This window comes from Hypomesus nipponensis, chromosome 17, assembly GCF_054491055.1.
Source record: "Hypomesus nipponensis isolate SF chromosome 17, ASM5449105v1, whole genome shotgun sequence".
Lineage (NCBI taxonomy): Eukaryota > Metazoa > Chordata > Actinopteri > Osmeriformes > Osmeridae > Hypomesus > Hypomesus nipponensis.
In genome coordinates this window covers 7,148,519-7,172,992 of record NC_140377.1, presented here as the reverse complement: position 1 = coordinate 7,172,992, position 24,474 = coordinate 7,148,519, and the positions used below count along the sequence as shown (strand labels likewise).

Here is a 24,474-nt window from a genome sequence, read left to right as displayed (position 1 = left end):
GAATATAAATAGTAAATATAAATAGGGACACGTTAGCCTACACGGAATCCTTGTAAATGTGGGCCAATTACCACAGGACAGACTACCAAACCTCGCTGAATGGCAGCCATTACTTTGACCAGCAGTAAACATATTTTCACCTCTTTGCCTTTTTGGGTTATGACTAGATGTCATATGATTTGACTTCGCTATCATACTGACGTACGAGAAATAAGAAGAGTCGGATAACGCGACCCTCACAATCGAGCCATTTAGGTTGGCACTGTGAGGAAATAGATAAAGACTGGGTTGTGTGAGATGAATGCGAGGCAATGTAAAGGGAGGCACCCCCAAAGGGCTCACCAGCCTGAGCCGTGGAGAAGCATGGGAGAGACTGGGCCTGTGTTAGCCTCTGATCTGATCTGCATTATCTGTGCCCAGTTTAGCCATGTGATGTTTGTGCAATGCCCCTCGAACCTGCAGCTGGGGTGAGAAATCGATCTTCTCACAAACTCTCTTTCTTCTCTCAAACAAGAGCGCCTAGTGACAACAGTCATCATAGTCATACAACCACGGGTGCACCATGTGAAGCCCCAACATCCCCTCGCACCCCTCACAACCCTACTCTGCAGATGTTGGGAAAGCAACATGGAGAGCAAGTTTAATGATGGCGGCACAATACAGTCATTGTGTGTGCTTAAGCCCTCAACAGCTGTATTAGACAGCTGTGATGAAAAGGAATTGGAATAGAACACTATTCATGGCTTAGGGTGCAGCACAGTTGAAAGCCGAAATAAATGTCCCTTTACATCTTTGTGTTCTCATTTGGCAAATTATGTGACTAGAGCTCTTCCTTTATCGTGTGGCGTGGGCTACTTTCACCCTACAGTAGGCTAGGCTAGCCAACAGCATTAAGCGTTTAAATATTTCTTATATGTGATACAATATAGACACAATGACTACTTTCTACTACTGTATATTTTGCATTGTTGACACCCTAGTTGAAAGCTATAAGAACAGATGGTCACACCTCTTAGGTTACTATGAACACTTTTAAGTATGGCGCTGAAGGGGTTACCATTCATGACGTCAGAATCCCGGAGTCTCTTCACTTAAAGGTAGAGAGGCACATTTTCATTGGGAATAGTAGAGAAAAATTGGAATTTGCCTTTAACAGAAAATGTTCCTCTTCGGAGCAAGGAAATTATCACACGCTGGACAGACGCTAATTTATGCTACAGGCTCTAATAGATTCATCTTTAAATAACAAGCTGTGCAAAGTGGTTCACACATGTTCCATGTTTCGTGGATATTGGAATAAAGGGATTCACTTGGTCCAATACTAACAACAGCGGACAGTGGCAATGGAATCTGTGCTTTTTTCGTATTGATCGCACGATTGTAGTGGCTAGATGCGTTTGCTTTAGTCTGAATTGCCCTATCACTGTTCCAAATGTTTAGGCTATATGGACTACCTGTTTTTCAGTGAGTGTGTGATTTTTTCCCTGTCTCGTTTAAATACGCGATCTTAACGTATTGCTTTCTAGAGTTTGTAGTCTATTACTGTTTGCATATGACTGTAAATTTGCATATGGAAATAGTCCGTGAATAGCCTACACTGAAATTCATTCCTTCTTTGTGGACATGCCCAAGCACTAGTCCCACGGACATTGAAAATAGATTGCTTTTAGTCAGTTATAGTTACTAAGGACAATGTTGGTTTACAGAGTCAGATCTTTCCAAATTGACTCTTGCAAGAAACGTTGCCTATTTTATAGGCTATCCCATGCAACTTAGTGTATATTCACAGTGCTCCAAAGGATAGGAACTTAGGGGGAGGGGTGTTGCATGGTAAATACTGTCAGCCGCCGTGTATGCTTACTTTCTAATTGTCTGTAGCGAAACTGAAGGCTAATAAATGAAATGACTGCTACAGGGTTTTCTCAACGGACGTTCTGCATTACCCTGGAGAGGATCTTTATGTCGAGTGATGCCTTTAATTTCTCCTATCCATCCTAGCTTTATCCTGATACAGCCTATAGATTGGCAGTATGCATCTAAAGTTTGGCCTGCTTATTTGCGGGACCACCTAAAGATTGCTTGCAAACAATTACAGTGGTTCTAACCTAGTTTTAATCAACAATTAGGCTATCACTAATTATATTGGAACAAATGTTTACATGACAACTGACTCTTTATTTGACCAAATATCTTTAAGTTTTTTATTTTTATAAGTTTTCACTATGTTAAAGAGCAAGCCATTTCCAAGCAATTGAAATTGTCTTGATCATTTTAAATGATTATGCTACTTATGTGCCTGTTAATAAAATAAAATAAATATTCCAATTGTTTTGTCATTTATGACAGGCTACATGGCATTTAAGTGACAATCAAACACATTGAGAAACAAATGTGGGTGACAGTGTGTCACTTAAATGACCACATTGTCTGCCTGTCCATCGAAATCGTCATTGCATAGCCCACGCAACGCACAATCACAATAAATGTATACATTTTCATAAAACATCGTGGGCATTTGTTTAATTCTGAATTTGAACGGTCGTTTATTCCACTCACATTGCCTACCGCCACACGGCCTGCTTGAGCAATGGTTATACACACCAGTCCGTGCTAGGGTGCACGTAGAACACCGTTCCCCTATAGTGCCTTTTTACACATTTAGGCTACCTACTAGGCTATGTTGACATGATAATGCATGTAGTATATTATTACATGAAACTTTCCTATCCCAACAGGTGTTGCTAAATATCAAACCAAAGCAGACATAAATTGTCTTACTGACACGACCAGAGGCCTATATTGTCTGTGCTGACACAACTCTTAAGAAAATAGACGGGTGTATGATGTGATAACCTTGTTTTTTTTCATGGGATCAGCTATTTGAGATGAACGTCAAAACGAGCTGCCTGTCTATCGTCCATAACAATAACTAAAGATGAACAATTATATACAGCAAAGCCACTGACCGATTTGAGACATTTGAGCCCCCAAAATAGGTAGTCTGACTCGAGTGCTTTATTTGAATATCTTCTAGAGATGTGCACATTAGGTGAACTCCTACGTGATAAGTTATCTCAGCTTGCTCGGCGGTTGGCGATGGGCCTGTTCCAGTCCTTGATATGGGTGGGAGATTAAGTGTCGATCATGGACGCTTCATTGATCACGGACAATTTTCATCCTCAACCTGCTATCATGGAACTTTGAGAGAATATGCATCACCCAACAACACCACTCTCCCGACTGTCGAGACACAGGCACGTATACAACTATGGCACTCATTTGAAAATGGTATCTTATTAGGCGAAGCAACACAAATTCCAACATGCCTTGTTAGATGCAAATTCGGTCAAAAATGTTTGTGTAGTAAAAAGAGCAACCATGTTCCTGGTAGCTTAATCATATTGTGGGATGGCAGCAAGTAAGAGTAGAAAATAATGAATAAACGAAGGTAAAGTCAATGATAGGGATGATAGCGTAGCGCCAGGCTTTGATTAGGCCTACATTATTTGCAAAAACAAAAAAAGTATGCTTGTTGTTCGTTTTGTACCTCAAGGTCAATTCTGGTGTTGTATTCATAATATATCTGGAAGCCTACACGATTGGATAGATGACAATGACGTCTCCGTTATTGATATTTATGAAAACAGGCTGCTACTGTGTGAATTCAATATCTGAAGCTACACCGACAGGAGAGATAATATTGCACGCGCGTACACACACTTCCCTTACCTAAGCTTTCTCTCTCTATCTCTCTCACACACACATACACACCCACACACACAGAGAGGAAAGGAGGCCTGAATACTCGGGTCAAGGGGGTCACAAGCAAAAAAACAACATCATTTTAAAATAGTTTCACAATTCCATTGAACCTTTCACCAGTCCACTAAAAGTAGGCCGAGTCTATATGACTGGGTATAGGCCTACGTAACTATTTATTACACATAACCTTTAGCTAAACTGTTTATATTGAACAAGAAATCAGGAAACTTGTAGGGCAATCCAGAACACGTTTACATTTATTATGATGGGAAATTCGGAATTTAAATGCAGTGGTATAGGCATTCCAATAAATGTATTTGATTCCTTTAATACATAGTAGGCTACAATAAACACATAGGCCTGTATTTGGTAGCGCAGAGTCTTGTTGTCCATTAGCTGTTGCAAACATAATAAATAAATACAAATCATACGAGGGCAATAATTTATCTTTATTGACTACATATTTGCAGATTTTGATGCGACATATAATGATAGACATTTGGAAAATAGATACATACTGGATGTCATTAATATACTCTTCTGCAATTAAAACCATCTTTTATAGTGCTTACTCACCTTGTGGGCCTACAGGCCTACTATTTGTTCGAGCTGATCTAAAGCCTATATAATTTAACATATCCACGTTCAGATAATAAGGGACTGTCTGCAAATCATACTATTTACCAATGTATTATTTTGAAGTCATACAACAAATAAATTATTTTGGGCAACACAATATCGCGACAAACCTCAGGCAGCCACACGTTTCAAGTGGATTGCATATGGTGAAAGAATCCATGCAAATCGTCTCCATTGAAGGACCTCGTAGAAGTGTTATCCGGCCAGGTTGCCATTGTCGTTCTGTTCTCCTTTAAACGCAATAGTCTTAGTCCTACTAGTCGGTAGCGATTGTCGCAAAATGTTAACCCGTGAACCGTTGTTGTTGCATACATTTATCCGATTTCTAACCTTGATTTTAAATATCTAACATATAATTTCCCCTGTCTGCCTTAACATCTTTGATTCATGCTTGACTCATATGGCTTTAGGGCCAATGGGGTCCGCCTTTGGAGAGCCTTGAAACCGTCTCTTCTTATCTCCTTTCATCATCTCACCCTGGGACGCCTTGAAACCGCAGGACCAGTTATTGCTTTTTTTTTCAGACAGCCCAATGCGGACTGGCCAGCAGCCAATCAGAGTCTTGTTTACACTCAATGAGTGACAATGCTTGGGTAATACGCCAGCCAATCAAAATCCATAATGAGTGAAAGCCATATTATTTGGAGAAAACATTTCCGCAACATAATGTATATTGGAATTAAGCATGTCATTTGCCAAATATACGTGTTAGAAGATTTCCTCTATCATAATGCACAAATATGCGTCACAACACGATAAAATTAATTAAATTATCGTTTTTCTCTTCTACAGTCCAATATTACTTATAACGGAGAAGATGAGGCTGCAGAGATGTAGCCATATCTTCATGTAGCCATATATTCCCCTTAATTTTGCTTCTAGGTCGCATAGGCCTACATTCAATTCTGAAACGTAATCAGCTGAACAGGCTGACGGTCCTTCCTATCCAACGAACAGAAACAATAAAGGCTTCTCAAATGACCTCTTGGTAGCCTCCTATATCCTTTATCAGTGTAGTTTCAAACCTATAACGCATGGTCTTAGACAACTGTGACAATAGTAAAGGTATACCGTAGCCTATAGTCTTGGAAGTTTACATATCGATTGTTGTCATCACTGAACAAGATGAAAACGATTAGATTATCCGATAACTTACTCATCTAGATCATATGTGAAATGTGAGGAACATTCTCCAATTTGATGAGGGATGTAGATGTGTTCCAGCATTCTCGTCATCATAAAATATATCCATTTTGAACAGCAAATAGAGCAGCACGTTCTATCTTCCAAGCACTATGCTTAAATCCCTGGCTCCATTACATCGGGCTACGTGTTCTTATTTTTGCGAACGGACTGAAAAGAATGAATGTACTCAACTAAACAGACCAGTGCATGTAAAGGACTCAAACTTTAAATCTGGCGCCCACAACATTGTTGAGCATTGACAGTCACTATCCCATTGGTTTGTGGTGTTGGCCAATCAGATTTCCATGGCTCCTCGGTTAGGCGGCACGAGCTCATCAGCATGCAGGTATCCAGCCAATGGGCGAATGTGTTTACCCTCCCTGAGATGCGAGGCACGAGCTGATCAGTGCACTGGGAAAGAGAATTGCTGTTCGGAGATCCGAGCCTCGATTCTCTAGTCTAGAAGCCCGAATCCCGGTGCTTTTAGCAGATTGAACGACTACAGAAGCACAGCTTCAAATGGAAAACTATAGGACTAAACAGTAGCCTCATGCTTTTTTAAATGAGCGTCATTCTTGGTCTGCGCCTTGTTTTTATTTTGTGATTTTATAATTTATTGTTATGCAAGGATTTAACACACCAGTAAGTACATTTTGTATATTTTCTAGTTTTTTTTAATAAACAGTAGCAGTAGCCTACTTATATCAAAGATTTCAATGGATGATATAAACAGACATCAAGTGACAAGTGACAATGATATAGAACCACAAATAATTTCCCCAAAACAATTATTTCTAAGATTCTACAAATCTTAGAGTTAGAAGTAGTAGGTACTTTATTGATCCCCTAGGGGAAATTGAAGGCAATATCTGAGGCCAATATTATACCCTACCCTTTATTCAGGATAGGCCTGCATAGCATCAATAGCTTAAAGAATACATTTCTCAAAATTCTACAATGCCATCCTGATTAATTGTAGGGTAAAATACAAGCATTTATTTGTATTATTATTAAACTATTATGACTATCTATTTGGCCAACAATTGTTTTATTTGCACCCAATATCCTTATTATTAATAGCACATTACACCTACAGTACTAAACCTATTGGAAAGCTTAATTTAAGATTCGGCTTAAAGTTAACATCGTTATTTTAAGGATGCTTATAAGACATTTTAAAGGCCGGTAGACTCAGCGTTTTGGTAGAGATGTAAGCTAGCTATTGATCGGCGGCTCATTTGATCAGTCTGGGATGTGTATCCAAGTCGTTGCAATTTGTTTCAATCTTGTATTTACTGCAGACCTTTTATTCCAACATTTGCCAGATTCCTTTTAGGTGGTAGCCTATTATAATAATAGGTTTTACCACAATAATTTCGAGTCGAGTTTCTCAATATATTGTTTAGATTGTCGACCGTGTTATTTACGCTGTAACTTAGGCTAAATACTCAAGAGAATTTACATGGTTTTTTGGAAGGGGATAGCCCAGCTATGGTGTGTACCCACCCGGCCAGCTTTGTCGCGGATCGGCGCCTCTCCCGCAGCATGATTCGACCTATAAAATAATTTGATTTATCATCTGAGTTTGTGTGTCCAACCGTATTTCGCCAAAGAAATAGACAATAATACAATTAAATTACAGGCGTTGATAGTTTGAATTGAAAACAAATCTCAATTTCGCGTCAAAATCTACACAGCCAATGGCCAATGCAACAGCTTTGTCTCATAACCTCCCAGCATTGCTTTTATTGCGTGAATATCATGGCTCCCTGCATGTCCGTAGCTTCTTTCAGTTACGGCATACTTAAGGTAATTGCAATGGACTTGTTCTTAAATACTTTTATTTAGAATGGTTAGACGTGAGGATGGGCTGTTTCTGAATTTTTAGACGGTAAGGACGGTAATGGCTGACTGCAGGCAACCTCAATGTGGAGACAAAGACAGTCTTGGTGACGGCCATTCACCTTGGATTTCTCTGGAACATTGTTCCAAACATTAAGCACCTTTCAAGTCACTCAGTTAAGGATTGCGTGTTGACAAAAACGGAACGGTATTCACTACGAATTATTCTCCTATTAATCCATACGGGTTTACTATTTGGGCAAAACATTAAACGCTAAGATTATTATCATTTCTAAGTGGCCTACAGAACTACACATTACATGAACACAGAAGAGAACCAGAAAGGATATCACATTTGTGTTTTAGAAGAGTAAAAGGTGCATACAATTTATTTAAATTATTTTGTGGGAAACAATATTCCGTGCCATTAATGCTATGAGGCTACAGGCCACATTATGGTTGCCTGATATGATTACCTGGAATAAAATAGGTCACGACAGATAAAGACAGTAAGAGTGAAGTTATTTGAATGGACATTAGTAGACACACACACGTCTATATTTGATGTCATGACCTCATAAGCTTTGGGTTCTGGTGATCTGGTGATAGATAAGTGTGATTTTCTGAAGGTGTTGGTTAATTTATGACGGCGTTGTCTGTGTACTGCGGTAACAATGGTCAAATCTGAGTTTTTCAGCTTTTGACAAATTTCAGAAATATGCCTCGCGCTTGACATAAATCCTGTTACATTGAAGCTTGCGATCGTCCCATTGTGATGCATAGTAGAGACAGGGTCCAATTGCGTGACGAGCCTATCTACAAGCAGAAAACAGGTGATCAACTTTTAGCAGATAGTCCTGCATTAGAGACAACAGAGTCAGGGGAAGCAGCTTTCAACCTGGCGTAGGCCCACAGCCGTTCACAATTTAGGACACATGGAGGAAAGAAACACAAACTACTACAAAATGTCACTACCCAGTCTGATCAAAACACCATTGATCTGCATCAGCAGCGTGGTAATGCAAATTAATTACAACCTCGAGGCCGATATTAAAAAGAGAAAAGAAAATCCACAATTGGTGATTTAATTCGGTTTGACGATGCTGACAGTTGACAAATACGTTGACATAGTGTCTATTCTCAGATCATTTATGATCACCTGTGAATTAAAGTAAATAACTGCATGACATTTACAGACATATCCTTAAACAAATGTGGGCCCAGTGCGTTCAAACCATCTTCTGTTAATAGACGTATCTATTCCCATTATATGGTGACCAATTAGGACGTAGGACATATTTTAATTCGACATAAGAACTGTCAGTTTTTTTATGTAGGCCAAATATTTGTTGGGAGCCTACTTCATTACCTATTGTTTAGCCTACTTGCAATAAGAAAGAAAGGTTGTGTATTCTTGGAAGATAGATGGTGATGATATTGTTCTACACTGCATTTGCATAAAGGAGAAAGCTATCCGAAATTTGTCACATTCAACGATATGGGCTAGTGGCCTACATTAACCTACAGTTTACAACAGCGAATCGCTATTTTTTGTCTAGGACCTACCTCTGTCCTGACCGCTGTAGCAGTTCCAGCGATAATGGGACTGTACCGTTCTTTTTCTTACAGAAAAGATGAATGGAGGCTACGTTTGTGGCTGGAGAAGTCTACGATCAGCTAAATGCAATACGTAGAAAAACAGAGAAGGATTATTGTATATGGATTGCATTTGAATCTCCTGGTCTACCCGCTGGATTTCGGATTATTCAACATTCACCAGTATGGAAGGGCGGGATTTCGCTGCGCCTGCACACCTCCTATCTGAGCGGGGCGCGTTGGTACACCGAGCCGCCTCTCGGATCGCCTCCTCCGGTCACAGCTCTGTACAGCATGCCGGCCATTTCCCACCAGGAAAATATTACCCTTCCCACATCCCGATGACTCCCCATTCAGGTAGGTCAAATTTATGTGGTTGGCTTGAAATACTTTTCATCATTGCCTAATAATTTAGAACATATAGCATATAGAGAAATACATAATTTAAGTAAAATGCTCAGTTCGCTAAAACTGAGTTGCGCTATTGTCAACTGTAACAAGGCCCTCGATGATGGATGTGCAGCATTTTAACACAAAAGCTATTAAAGTTTAGTTTGATGTCCCATACAATTAATAGGTAGGGGTTTTCAAAAATAAGATGGATAGTCTATTGTGTAAAGAAACCGCTAGGCCTGTAGGGTACAAATCATAAAGATTAGACCAAATGTAGCCCATTTAAACTAAACCAATCGAAAGGCGAAAATACAACATTTAGTTTTTAATTCTACATTTTAGTATAAACTTTATTAACAAAATGCTTGAGTGTTTACAGCACTAGAGTCAAGATACACCAACCTTGTCTAATTTGGGTTTCAGTGGCTTTTTATGTTACTTTTAACATACCCCCTCTGTTTGATTCTCAATAAGGCTTATGATTTTATGTCACGTTCATGTGTCATGCTGTTGCTTGTGGATGGCGCTATCACCTGAACAAAAGCTTGGGCGTACACGGCTCACGGTTGAGATGACTATGAGGCGACCATTGCAAAGGCGTTCATGTAAAGAGGTTAAGGAAAGAGCCATGGGCTTGTGTGCCAGAAAATCTTCATTCTATATTTGGCATTGAAGTGTTGGGGTGCAAATGGTTTCACAGCGCATGCATTAGATTTAACAAGTAAGAGGTATCTTGTTTTAATGTGTGCCGCATGTAAATATGCACGTTTGTGCGTGGAAGTTTGTGCCATAATGCTTATGTCTGGATGGCCATACGACGAACGTTACTTGGAAACAGATAGGGATTAGATGTTCATGACAATGTACTACGTTTCTCATCAAGTCATTTAACGACATTAAAAATATGGGATTCATATTGGTTTGTATTTAACTCAATTTACATACCAATTATTGATGAAGTAATTTTTTTTGCATCTTCAGTTTTTTGGGAGTTTGGGTTTTTTTTTTTTTTTTTTTTACAAATTAGCTAGTTTACAAATGTTTCCCAATCACACCAACAATTTATGAACCAGAAAATACAATTTCTGAATTGTCTCATGAAATCCCAAAAGCCTGCTACCAGATAGAGATTGTAGGCCTAGTGTATGGCCACTGGGGTGAGGGGCTTTGTGTGTAGGTGTGTGTTTGTGTGGGTGTGTGTGTGTGTGTGTGTGTAAGGGAGGGAGGGCGGGTGGGGGGGGGGGGGGTGATTATCTATAAAGTGGATCAGTGGATAAATACAGGAAAACATTTGCAAAAGACAAACAAGAAGTAGAATAAATTGTTTAAATAATGTTGTTTATTCATATGTATTTAGACCGGTATCACATTAGATAACTAGTTTTTCATGCTGTCATTGATTAATTTTACACTTAGTCCGCATCCTTTGTGGAGTCTCTGGGAAGGATGATTTGATAATTGAAAATTCTACAAAATAAGAGGATGTATTGCCCACCAAGCCTGATTCTCATAGTTTTAATGGACTCCATTCTGTGGTTTTAAGGAACTGTAAGGAACTGAAGGCACTGTCTTGTAAATTATTATGTTGATGAGAGCCTTACGATTAAAGCCAGCCACATGTTCCAGGTGTACTGCTAACCGGATATGGCAAATCTTTTGTTTTTAGGCTGCAGCTTGCACCACCATGCAGATATACTCTAAAATGCCATCACTGTTCAGTAAGCTGCACAGGTGGTTAATTGTTCTAGAACAAAATATCCAGTGTATTCAGTACCACATGGGTGTGACTGGGGGTTTGGTTCACTATCATCTTTCCATGGTTTATAAAAGGAATGAACATGTAGCATTGTCTTGGATATTTGCAAAGGTTCAATTGAAATATAGCATTTGTAACAAAATACTTTTCAAACTGGCCGAAAGCTTTTTCAGACAGCAGTTCCATCTCTAGAGTATTTAAATGTATTGTTTGAATGCTGAAACACTTAAAATCCAAATAACTTGATTAAAATTTAGCATAAAGAACAGTAAACCCATTTGTCAAAAAAAGGCAATTGCTCAAAATATAAAATTGTATAGATATTTGTAGATTGTTGAAGTGACCATGTTCAGGTGGGTAGAGCTGAGCTGGTGCCCAATATATGGTCTTAACAGGACAGGTAATCAATGTCCCCTACAACATTCTGTGCTTTACCATAAACACAACAGAGCATGTTATTTACTGAGTGTTCAATCCTTCAGTTTCTCAACGCTTGCTCCCCTGGGACAAATGCGCACACTGGTTCACATTAATACTTTACAAAGAGAATGAATATTTCAGGCTTGATGTAAAAAGCAGCTTTCTGGTGTGGCTCCTTGAAATGGCTCTGGTGATGTTCTGGAGATGTTTGTTGTAAAGACCTCTCTATGCTAGTCCTGCTGGAATGCCTGCTGGAAACTGCTGCTGCTGCTGTTGCAACACCCTCCCTTAACTCTGTAACAGTGACTCACGTTCCTCGTTGGCTCTCAAGAGTTTCACCATTCTATGTCTTCCTCCCAGTCCAGGTTGTGTCTGTCCACAGTGAGCGACCGATCTAAGTTTACCTCCTCCCTTGTCTGCTGATCCATGCCACTCTCTGCCTGAGTGCGTCTTCACTTACTGAAATAGCTCATCATTTGTAATGTGTCAGGTGGCAGATTTGTAGTTGTAACATTACTTCGAATTTTTCTTTTCACATACCCACGTCCTCAGAACGACAGGCATGTTGATTTGTCAAATTGTTTAACAGTGTCTGGCAAATGTAGCGTATTTACCAGAATAACAAAATAACTTGAAATCTGCCAGCAGGCTGATGATGGGCCCTGAGTGCAGCTGTGCTATCAAACTAGGAGACAGAGTGGAGCTGTCTTTACTGCTGGCATTTATGACCGGGGCTCATCTTTCAGACATATTGTTCTGATCACGGGGGTTCGTCTCCAAGGGGTGGCTGTGCTCAAGCAGTGGGGGACTCGGAGACTTGTCCATGGTTGAGGTCGGCTCTAAACGCCCCATGTAATCAAAGGTCATATTGATGTCACCTCCCTTACTCTGGCACTCTTTCCTTACATGTAGCCTTCACCTCTCTTTCATCCCCCCAGACTGGCCTTCGCTCCTCCCCTTCGTTTCTGTCCCCCTGTTCATAGCAGGAAGACCCTTCTGTCTGGGAAGCAGTGGTCTTCCTGCCACTTCTGTTTCAGCCAGGCGTCCCTGCCTGGGGCCATTGTTGCAGACCCCAGCTTTGTGTGGCTTTTACAGCATGCTGTTAAAGATAAAAAAAAGACACCCCCTCCTCCCTCCTTTATTGTTTTCTGGTAGGATGTCACTGTCATTCCCTTGGTTTTTACGTCCTGGCTGGATATCCGAGCTGCTTCCCTCTTCAAAGGTTAGTTCTGCAGTCTGGCTTCTCCCCTTAGCTTTTTCCAAAGGAGAATAAATAACTTTACTATGGGTTTTATTGAATGGCTCATTGCTGAAATATCCCAAGGGCTGTCGGGTTGTGGAGGGGTGGAATCAAAGGCAAACAGGTGTTTGGTAGAGGTAGGAAAGTGGCTGGTTACAACCCTGTCTTTAAAACAGTAAACCATCGTGAGTGGGGGGAGTTTGTTTGTGAGACGGGGCCTTATACTCGTTTATGCTTTTCATCCCCTCCATCCCCAACTGTTCCACTACAGTACCTCAGTCTAATGATCTCACACCCCCTACCCACAGATTGTTGCCAGAAACGAGGAGCAATTTTAGGATTTGGCTGGGAAAAAAAAACAACAAACTAAGCTGAGACCTGTCCTTTGAAGTCTTAGCAAAAGAAAAATGACATCTTAAATAACCCGCAAAATATGACATTAAAAAGCGACTTGTCTGAGGTAGCTGTGGTGGGGGTGCCGTGACAGAATGTGGGTCTCCGGCCAACTTCCATTTGGCTACTCGCTCGACTCTCTTATTTACTCCTGGGTTCCTCTCCCACCCCGGGCCTCGGACGGCCAGCCAGTTGCAGACCTGGTTTGTGGGGAATGTTGTGAGATGACATGAGCACGGAGGAGCAGACATGATGTCACAGGAACTGTCTTCGGTGGCTCGGGCCTTGTCTGGCACCCTACACCGGGCTGAAACACACACCTAGCCACTCTGTGCCACCACCTGTCACCCTCGCCTGCTTACACCTGCGGGAAACACACACTGCTCCCCTTGCGCGCTCACTCGCCCGGGCGATCAAGTGGTCAAGTGTCTTTTGGCGGGGCAAACCCCATGCCTGGTGTCACACCCAGTCAACCATGGTTGCCATGGGAAACCTGTCCAAGGATCACCTGAGTCATAGTGTCACTGAAGGCCTGCTAAGTCTAGGACCCAACCACGGGTTGATTAAGTGGGCCAATCCACCAGAGAAATATAAAAATCATTCGGACCATATAAAAACAAATTCACAAAGCAACCAGTGAGGTAGCTTCTGGAGTTAAGATGTCATTGTTTCTGAAGGCTTTTGATATATATATATATATATATATATATGCCCTATATATATATATATATATATATATATATATATATATATATATATAGGGCAGCTGTTCCTTAGGCACTAGGTAGGAATCAGGCAGGTTAGGAGGATGGAGCGAAGCGGAGCGAGAAAAGGTTTGGCTTCATCAGCGTGTGTTGGCCAGGGAGCTGGAGAGGCGGTCACTGAGACAGGCTCTTCAAACAGGCCGCTACCCGCCCTACACCATCCGCCCTACACCATGTGGCACAGAGCCATGGAGCCTTCGCCCCAAGCACGGGGCGGGCACACAAGACCAACACAAAGGAGACCCACGGTGAGACCGACAGGCAGGGTAATACCTTCCTGGATCAGGTTTCAACGGTTCCATTTCAAAACCTGGCCGCCTATTTTTACTCTCAAGTCGAGGAAGTGAGAGGTTGGATTAGAATGACCTGCTTTGAATGAAAGAAATTGCTGAAATGATATTGTTGAGATTAGATATGTGGTGTTAAGTCAACAATTGCTATTGTGTGTGTAATTGAGACTCTTTAATATTCTCTCTCTCTCTCTCTCTCTCTCTCTCTCTCTCTCTCTCTCTCTCTCTCTCTCTCTCTCTCTCTCTCTCTCTTTCCCCTAACTCTCCCTCTCTCTCTTCTTTCTCTTTCTTTCAGTCTCTCTATCCCATTCTCTCCCCTCCCCCTCTGTCAGTATCAGGCTGCTCCCCCCAGGCCCCCCCAGGCCCACCTCGGTGCACCGCCGTATTGCATGTGACAGCTGTTAGACATTATTAACGGCTCAAGCAGAAAATCCAGATTACTTGTTTTTAATATCAATTTTATTATTGTAATCTTTTAGCGAAAAGAACAAGAAAGCTGTTGTTCTGTTATGGGTCGTTGTAGGCGGATTTCAATCCGGGGGCAGACGAGACGGCGGTGTGTGTGTGCGTGCGTGCTTTCGTACATGTGTGTGTTTGCGTGTGTGTGTGTGCATGGTTAGTCCCTCCAGACAGCCCCTTCCAGAGCACCCTGTGGCTGGCTGTGGGGCCCAGGCAGGTGCACAATTAACCCCCTCACGTCCCAGACTCTGCATCGAGTGTCCCCTAGCTGGCTTCCATACACTTCAGGCTGCTTCTCATCTACAGCCATGATGACAAGGAGTCACAGTCACAATAAAAAGCAGCCTACTGACTCAATATCAGGAATAATTATCGCCAGTAATTGTTTCTGTAACAGTGGTTGTCTCAGTAATGTTGTAATGATGTAATGATGACTAATCCGTTGTTTCGACGATGACACACATTTTCCTGCTACGATGGCTAGGTTCCTCCCTCCTCCTTGGTGTGCCTGACTGTTGAACATGTATGGCTGGGATGCCAGGGGGAGAGGGGGGTGGTGGAATGCAGATAATGGGGCTGAGATTCGGTAACTGTCACCGACGCAGCGGGCTACTGTGACACGCAGCACAAAACAATGAGGCGCGTCGCCGAGTATATGCAGAGGTTTTTTTTTTTGTTGCCATTAAATATACATGCGGTATGCCTCTCAAGGATGTGTCAGCTCTTTTGTGGGAAAACAAAGATTAGCATCAGGAATTCCATTTTAATAAGTCTCAGGGGGCCAGCCAACCAACTGCCTAGTTCTCAATCCGAGAGGGACTTGTTGCTGTCGTGTGCGCGTCTGGATCTCCCGTGCGTCCTCGTCGTCCTCTTACGTTGATTAGAGCTCAATTCCGCTGCCTTCCTCCTTTCGTCCCGTTTTTGTGAATCACTTGTTTTACACGACTCGCTCTTTCATGTCTGCGTGTTTCTTATGCGGGGTGTTTTCCCTCCCCTCCTTGTTATCCTTGGTTCACCCTTCTTCCGGTTACCTCCGTTCTCCTCCATTGCCCCCTCTGTTTCTCCCGGCTGTCCTCCCTCTCCTGTGTCTCCTCCCTCTGTCTCTTCTTTATCCTCCTTTTATTGCCCTGTCCCGCCATCTCATCCTGCCTTGTGTGACCACCAGGCCACACTGCCCGGCCTCTGCTCTCTCTCCTGCCCCTTTGTGTCTCTGTGTCTCTGTGTCTCTGTGTCTCTGTGTCTCTGTCTCTGTCTCTGTCTCTGTCTCTGTCTCTGTCTCTGTCTCTCTCTCTCTCTCTCTCTCTCTCTCTCTCTCTCTCTCTCTCTCTCTCTCTCTCTCTCTCTCTCTCTCTCTCTACCTGACATGTATCCTCTGTCTGGAACAAATGACTGGGTCCTCAGCAACAGATGTGTGCTTGTCTGCTGTCTCGACACGCAACTCACGGCCACTAACCTAGCCTCCGAAGACTATGAGGATGGGGTGGGGGTGGTGTTTTGTGTGTGTGTGTCTGTAACAGTGACTAGAAGACAGTCACACACAGACACGCACACACAGACAGACACACACACACACACACACACTCTCACACACTTTTTCTTTCTCCCTGTCTCTCATGGGGCTAGGGGGCCATTGGGCCAGGCTGAGGCTGAGACAGCATCGTCTGTTTACATCTAATTATAGAAACTGCTCTATTTTTAGAACCACTATTCAGGATTTTTAGATTCTACGAGAGAGAGCAAGCAAGAGAGAGAAAGAGATAGAGAGCGAGAGAGAACAAGAGAGACAGGGAGAAAATAAATAAAGCCGTGGCAGATTATTTCTCCCGACCGTTGTTGAGCGTTTTGGATCCGGCCGGCAGCAGTGGTGTGCACTGCAGATGTCCAGCCCTCTGCAGAGGGAGACGAGCACACTGCCGGGTGTCACATTCATTCCCTACGGGGTCAAAATGCTAATGGATTTAATAGTACCTCATGATTGAACATCAACAAAAAAAGAATCTCTTTAGGAGTAACCTGTCCCAAGCGCAGTGAATCGAAAGTGCCATACATCACTGTAGTCAAAACAACGACCAAAAGGTTTATACTGAGGCTTAGCATTGTATAGAATCTCCCTTTAAAGAGACAGAAGAGGCCCCGAAACTAATCCACGGGGGATGAATGGATGGTGTGATCCAGGGTGATCCATGTATGGACTGGGGAAGCCAGGTGAGGGGCCAGATTCGGGCCTGTCCGGGCCAGCCAGGTTCCCTTCGCTGGCAGGTGCTCTAATAGAGAGCCTCCAAGGTGAGGCAGAGTGCCCACTCTATGCAGCTGGAGCCAGGTGCCCCCTTGAAATACCCTCAGACACACACACAAACAGCCAAATCCCCCCCCCCCACACACACACACACACACACACACACTATTCTCTGACATGGCAGGCAAATTAATTGGCCGTGAGTGTGTAAGGTATATGCTTAGATAAAGGTGTGCTGTCTGGCCAAGGCGTAGCGTAATGGGTGTAATGATGGCTCCATTGTGTTGGATGTTGAGAGGGGTAGTTGGCCGCCAAGCTAGCAGGGCTCACTGGAGGACTGAACACGGTCTGATTAATAGTGGGGAATGCTTTGAAGTGACACCCGAGTGCACAAGCTCACGGGCTAATAGCAATAGCATCAGTATGTGGCGCGCCTTCGCTCCCTCAGTCTTCATTAGGCGGCGTTCTCTCTCGCTATCTCGCTGCCCGCCCTCACACACCCGCCTCATCTAGCCCCTCGACGTTATGGAGTGTAATGGTTTTATTTTTCTATTGTTTCGCAAATTCACAGTTATCCTTCTCTGTCAAAACCGCGGCTCTCCCCAGCCTGTGGAGGGGAGAAGACTCCAGGTGAGACGAGGCTCCGGGTGGACTCGGGAGATTCGTTTGAGCTCCACCAGAGAGATCCAGTCCAGCTCTGCGCCCGGGATCCTGTTTGATCTCCCACACTGGCAGCTGAGCCACAGCTGGGAGAGATTGTGTGCGTTTGTGTTTGTGCGGCGGCGCGCGCGCGCGTGTGTGTGTGTGTGGAGGAGTAGGAGGAGGGGTGTCGTGGTACAGCCTGGCTTGTCAGCTGTTGCAGTAAAGTAAACTATTAGTGGTGGGAGAACACTCCGTTTCCACCAAAAAAAAGGAGAAATGCTTCTAATTGCAGTGAGGTCGTGGTATGATTACATGTTGGCTAATGCACAGTCAGAGCGTTCTCTGGCTGGCTGTCAGAAGGCTGCTGAAATGGCTCACTGCCTTTTGGTTATACTCCATAATGGAAGGATGTGTGTGTGTGTGTGTGTGTGAGTGAGTGGAAGAGAGAGAGGGTGTCAAAGAGAGAGCCAGAACGTGTGTTGGTAATACAATTCTGTTCCGCTCAATTGTAGGGGTCGTGCTCCTCTTGGTTTCTTGTGGTTGGATTTTTTTTTCGTTCAAACTCGGCTGGTACATCTCTGACAGTGTGTGTTTTCTGTGTCTGTGTGTATATGTTTGTGTGAGTCAGCTCACGGGAAAGAGCAATCACGGGCTCTGTGTGGTTAAGTGATTGTAAAGAGAGGGAGAGAAAAAAGAAAAAGAGAGAGTGAGAGAGATGGAGTGAGAGAGAGGCTGCAAAGTGGCCGGCTGCTGAGGGGGCAGAATGGGGAGGGGGCTGGTGAGGGCGACCTTTTCCGCCCACCCCCCTGGCTTCTCTCTCTCCTATCACGACAATACTACTTCGAATCCACCTCCAGCTCGCACCCTAACCCACTCACACGCTTTCTAACAGCACCACTCCCCTCCATCCATGGGGCAGTTTTTGAGGTAGCATGCCACGAGAGCTCGATCCCGCCTATTACCTTCCAGCAGGTTCTAAACTTGTAGTGAACTATTTATCAACGTTAGTCACATTGGCATTGGCATTCCCGGCATCTGGACTGTCTGTTTGTGTCTACGGTCGGTAATGGCCGTGTCCTATCTGCTTTTACCAGTAGCAGGAACACAGAAATCACCATGGCAGCTCCAGGGAGGGGTCAGCTGAATCCTGGCTAGTGGTCACATGGCTATTATGCTGCGGATGTGGCTCCCTTAAGGGGTAGGGTTAGACTGAAGAGCATGGAGTGTGTGTGTGTGTGTGTGTGTGTGCGACGAAGAGATCTGTGTATTTGTGGAATCCTGAAGGAGGTGGGTCACAGTCCAGCTGTGGTTCAAGGTGGTTGAACGACCCTGACTGTAACGGTGTGTGCGCTTGTGTGTATGTGTGCGCCTAGGTGTGTGTGTGTGTGTGTGGTGCGTGTGTGTGTGCGTTAGAGCACGACTGTTTCTGTGTTGTGGAAACAGGCCGTTGATCGGGAGGAAAACAAGACATGAGCTTGTTATTCTCCGGGCTCAGTGCTTCTGGTCCTTCCTGAGGCTGGTGTGACGGATCAGTGAGGTATGAGGAGAGAGTTGGTCATCGTGGTAATGGGGCGCCACCACTGTCTGACTGAACACATGGAGCCTGGAAGGATCGTACCAAATGAAAGGAGACCAGGGGGTGGAATGGACCATTCACCTATTTCATGTTTTGTTTTTTTGCTTTGTAATGCCTCTTTATTGAATATGGGTCAGCAGCGATACTGAGGGGCTTTGAGGCGGTTTGGCTTCAGTGCTGTTATGCAGGCTGTACTGTATGTATTTTGTTACACAGTGAGTTTCTATACTTGTGTGTGTGTGTGTGTGTGTGATTATGATGGACCTTTTTCAGAAAGCGGAGCTGCTTTACAGCCTTTGAGGATCAATACACATACAATATGCACACACACGCACGCACGCACACACACACGACCGTACACACTGTCTCGTCTGTCAGTTTACCGAGTTTCCTTCGGCTCTGTGTGCTCGTTTTCCATCAGAGCAGATGGTAAACATTGAGACTGAAAGCAGATCCTAAATCCTTGTGGGTGTCCATCAGGACTCCGGGCTGTGGGATGGGACTCGGGCTCCAGTTTCTGGGCTCCGAGCGAGGCTCTCGGCCGCTCCAGAGCCCTCAATCCCCGCGCATATGTGGCGTCTCATGGCTCCCATTTGAAAAGGCACTTCCAGGGATTGACACTCCCGCACTCCCCGCTCTCCCTTCCCAAACAGCACATCCAGGGAGCCCCCCCCCCTCCCCCCCTCCCCCCCCCCCCCCGGGCTATGCCCCCCTTCCCGGGTGCCCCCCTTCCCCCCCAGCATGCCGGTGTCTGTCGCCCCCCCACGGAGGGCGCATGTGGCAGCCACTCTGAGGAGCCGTCTCCCCCCCCCCCTCTCTTCCCTGTCTGGTGGGGCCCATCCCTCTCACCTGTGCTCGTCGCCCCCCCCCCCCCCCCACCCCCGCCCCCCGTGTGTGTTTTTTATGTGACAGCGTGAGCCGGGTTTATTAGAGCACGCGTGCACGAGGCTCTTTATAGAGGCTGGTTTGAAGGCTGCTGCTTTGAAGCTCGCGCCGCTCCTAACTGGGAGTGATTTTATGAGCCTCCGTCTGTGCCAGGCAGCCTGGCCGCCCTGCCAGAACCCAGATTGGGGGAGCAAGGATGTCATTCCAGTACACACCATCTGGGGAGTGAGTGTGTGTGTGTGTATGAGAGAGAGTGTGTGTGTGTTCGTGTAGGAGAGAGGTGGTTAGTGTTGGCTGTGAGAGGGAAAAGTTTGGCTTTTCCAAGGCGGCCTCGTATTGCCCCTGCCTGCGTCTCTTGATTTATGGGCCTGTGAAGGAAATCTCTCATTTGTCACTTTTCATCTTTTTTCCTCCACTTGTTTTTTTTCCTTTTTCTCTCTTTCCCTCAATGCGATTCAGCTTCACCAGATCTTTCAAGCACAGCACTGGCTCCACAACAGGGCTAAGAACTGAAAGACTGTGTAGGAGAGAGAGAGAGAGAGAGAGAGAGAGAGAGAGAGAGAGAGAGAGAGAGAGAGAGAGAGAGGGAGAGAGGGAGAGAGGGAGAGAGGGAGAGAGGGAGAGGGAGAGAGGGAGAGACGGGGGAGAGAGAGAGACGGGGGAGAGAGAGTAAGCTCTAGTGCAGGCTAGAGAAAAGCGGCTCTCTGTATCTCGTTAAAACCGTGTCTAACAAAAAGGTTGTCTTTGCGGATGTGTTTTAAGTAAATATTCATACGTTCTGACATGTTGGCGGGTGCATTCTGTTTGTGGTGAGGATGTGTGTCATTAAACAGGGTATACTTTCTGACTGTAAATAATTCATTGCTCTAGTTGTTATGGTGCCTTTATGCTGGTCTGTGGTTTGAGCGTTATTGTTAGAAATAGATAATCATAATGAATTTGGTTTGGATCCTATACCCAGCTGCTTTAGTGTGTGTGTGTGTATGTGTGTGTATGTGTGGACAGCAGCTCTCAAACTGCAGGAACACAAGCAAACACACACACACACACACACACACACACACACACACACACACACACACACAGGCACTCCACAAGGTCTTGCTAGGCTGTCATAGATTATCCAAGGAGAGGTCATCCTGAGTTGAGCTGCAGTCTGGCGTCTGTGTGCTCTTCTGTGTGTGTGTGTGTGTGTGTGTGGGAGTGTGTGTGCTGTTCTATATGTCTGTGCCCCCCTGGATGTGTGTGCAGTCACTTGTGTCTGTGCTCCTCTGTGTGTGTGTGTGTGTGTGTGTGCAGCCTCTGTGCACCTTACTCACTCAGGTGCTAACTATAAATCTGACTCACCCTTCCCTGCCCTGCTGAGGACACTGTGGGAAGCGCTGGTTCTTCTCCGCCACACTGAGACAGAGAGGGCAGCAGGAGGAGCAGATGGGGGTTGGGGGGGCTGGATAATGAGAGCTCTGACTGAAATGATTATGGGACTGGCTGATAGGAATCAGGGACTATATTTGAAGAAGTAAATTCATTAAATCCCCCCCCCCCCCCCGCTTTAATTCCACGTGGATTCTCCCACATGAATTCCTCTGCTGACGTCGCCGGTTTGGACAAACTGCAGAGTCATGGTCTCAGTTTCACCATTAGGTCCTGCTTACATTTCTTCCCGTTTTCCCCTAGCTGGCTGCTCGTGTCCCAGGCCGGCCCAGTAGGGGGCTCCACTTCGGAGAGGGCTGGAATGGTCATTACTCTGTGGTCAGAGCAAACAAGCAGTGGTGTACAATGTCAACATAACCAGGAGGCTTCTTCACTGCCACCCGTGTTGACATTACTGCTCTCTTATCTGAGGGCTGTGAACTCGGCCCCACAATACAACACTGTGCCAGAACAAATACAGCACGGAAAAAAAACATATTCTCACTGACACACACACTCCGACTCTCTCTCTTTCTTTCTCTCCCTTTCTCTCTCTCTCTCTCTCTCTCTCTCTCTCTCTCTCTCTCTCTCTCTCTCTCTCTCTCTCTCTCTCTCTCTCTCTCTCTCTCTCTCTCTCTCTCTCTCTCTCTCTCAAAAAATAAAATACATACATGCGGGCGCACACACACACACACATACGCCGCCGATATGCATAGTAGCAGACGTCGGAGTGGTTAAAGCGGCAACGTTCCGAGTTTACACCCAGAAAGAGCATGACATCGGTGCCCGTCGAATGCAAAACACACCAACGCGCGTCGTCAACTTGCCCAGCCTGCATCATCCAACCGTCCCCAGCGGTGGCGTTGACGTGTCTGTCCGAGGCAGCACGTAGCAGAAGTGACTCAGAGGAGCGCTCAGTGACGTCGAAGGCCGGACTGGCCCAGCCTGCTGGTGTTCATGAGCGCTCGTGAAAACGTCGGAGTGTTAAGGATTCCGGTAAGCTGTGCCACTAGCCAGGATGGTCATTATTCGGCTCGCACTGGAACAAAAGGGAGGGCTGGTGTGTCTGCACCCACACTCTGTCTTCCAGCTCGGCCCGGGAGAAACGGCACTTTCTGGAATGCCATTTGAGCTCTCCGTTTCACGACTCTCTTTTGAGCCGGGTTCTGTGTGGAACGGGGCCCGCGGAGGAGGAGGAGGGGGAGGAGGAGGAGGAGGAGGAGGAGGAGGGGATGAAAGGAGGGAGAATGAAAAGGGTGAGTGAGAGGGGAGGATTTGGATACTGTTTAAGTGCCGCTGTCACAATTGCTATTTTTTCATGTCAAAACATATCCGAGGTTCCTCTCCCCCTCGCTCCCTAATAACTCTCCTTTATTCCTTTGGTTCCTTCCCCCTCTCCCCTCCTCCCACCGCCAGTCTCAGCAGGCCCGTGCCAGAGCGGGGTCGGGCTTGGCCTGTGGTTGGATTGTGATGGCCTGTTGAAAGCTGCTGCTCCTTGTCCCTGGGATGTGAGGACTCCCAAATTGAGATTCTGGGCTATTCTCTCTCTCTCTCTCTCTCTCTCTCTCTCTCTCTCTCTCTCTCTCTCTCTCTCTCTCTCTCTCTCTCTCTCTCTCACACACAAGCTGGCCCAACACAGAGGCGGTGACATGTTTTATAGCTAAAGGAACGAAACCTATATTAAAAAAAGAGGAACGCCAACATGTGTGCTTACAGCCATGCTGTTAAAACTCCGTTTAATGGTTACGCTGGAATAGACGCTTTTCATTTCACATTCAACAGTGCCAATACAATAGAGCATGGCTCGGGAAAATATATGATTCTCATTTCTCTGCGTAGAGACAGGCAGCCGGGCCTGTTTCTTCCCTGCTGTGACGATTCAGGCGTGTTTGGGAACACCCTATCAACAGGTGGCGTGTCGCCACTCACTTCCTGGTGGGTGAGCAGCACATGCAGGAGGGTATGGATCTCTTGTCGGCCCAGACTTCACTCTCAACACCTCTACCCAGCCTTGTAGATGCTGTGCAAACTCGACCAATAATCAAGACGTAGCCGTGGACGCGCGTGTGCGCCCGTCTGTGTGTGTAAGTGTGTGTGTGTGTGTGTGTGTGTGTGTAAGTGTGTGTAAGTGTGTGTGTGTGTGTTTAGTAGTGCTAGTGCCTACCAGTCGTTTGTATTGATGTACAGTGGCACTCAGAACAGATGAGCATCAATGGAGCATGTGTACATTGATTGACCCTCATGGGCTCGACAGGACCTGCGCACACAGCGAGGACACATCTGAGCTACCTACCCGGGCCCTGGTCCCCGATACCCAGAGCTAGGTGTAGGAGGAGCTGCAGGATTAGGCCGTGGATCATATTGATATCCACTCTCTCCCCAGCCTGACCTTGTGGCTGGCGGGCTGGATGACTGACTAACTGGCTGATTGACTGGCTGATTGGCTAGCTGGCTGGCTGACTGGATGATTGGCTGGCTGGCTGGCTGGCTGACTGGCTGACTGGCTGACTGGCTAACTGACTGGCTGACTGGCTGACTGGCTAACTGACTGGCTGACTGGCTAACTGGCTAACTGGCTAGCTGGGTGGCTGACTGGCTGAGTGGCTTGCCGGCTGGCTGCCTGCTGTGTTTTTGCTTTTCCCCCCTCACAGTAAAAAGCCTAACCAAGTGGAGAGGAGGCGTTTTATGGCTGCCCTGCTTTATGTTTCACTTCATCTGCCCGTGTTCCAGGAAAGATGACCTTCTCCGCTCCCTGCAGATTGCAGGAAATGCTCCTAATTTGACTCCTCCCTGCTGAAGTGTGTTTGGCCAGATGTTTAGCAGACTCTGTAACGGCATTCCACGGATGACCAGTGTCAGTGGATGGGAGGCATAACTCAAGTTAAAGGCCTAGTTTGTCAGATGCATTTCATGTAAGAATTTACTGTGTGATCCGACTGACCTTGTGTGCACTGTGTTGGCTGTGAAGGAGAGCAGGGAGCTT

General features: G+C 45.3%; 1 protein-coding gene across 1 annotated transcript in view; it reads left to right on the top strand.

The window, feature by feature from the left end:
- Positions 1 to 5,977: 5,977 nt before the first annotated feature.
- The window catches only part of bahcc1a (BAH domain and coiled-coil containing 1a), a 65,250-nt gene continuing 46,753 nt past the window's right edge, over positions 5,978 to 24,474 (top strand). The window contains exons 1-2 of the mRNA XM_084677940.1: positions 5,978 to 6,228; positions 9,058 to 9,381. Of these exons, the coding sequence (XP_084534066.1) occupies positions 9,210 to 9,381 (172 nt within the window). The 5' untranslated portion in view covers positions 5,978 to 6,228; positions 9,058 to 9,209. The remainder of the gene's footprint in view (positions 6,229 to 9,057; positions 9,382 to 24,474) is intronic.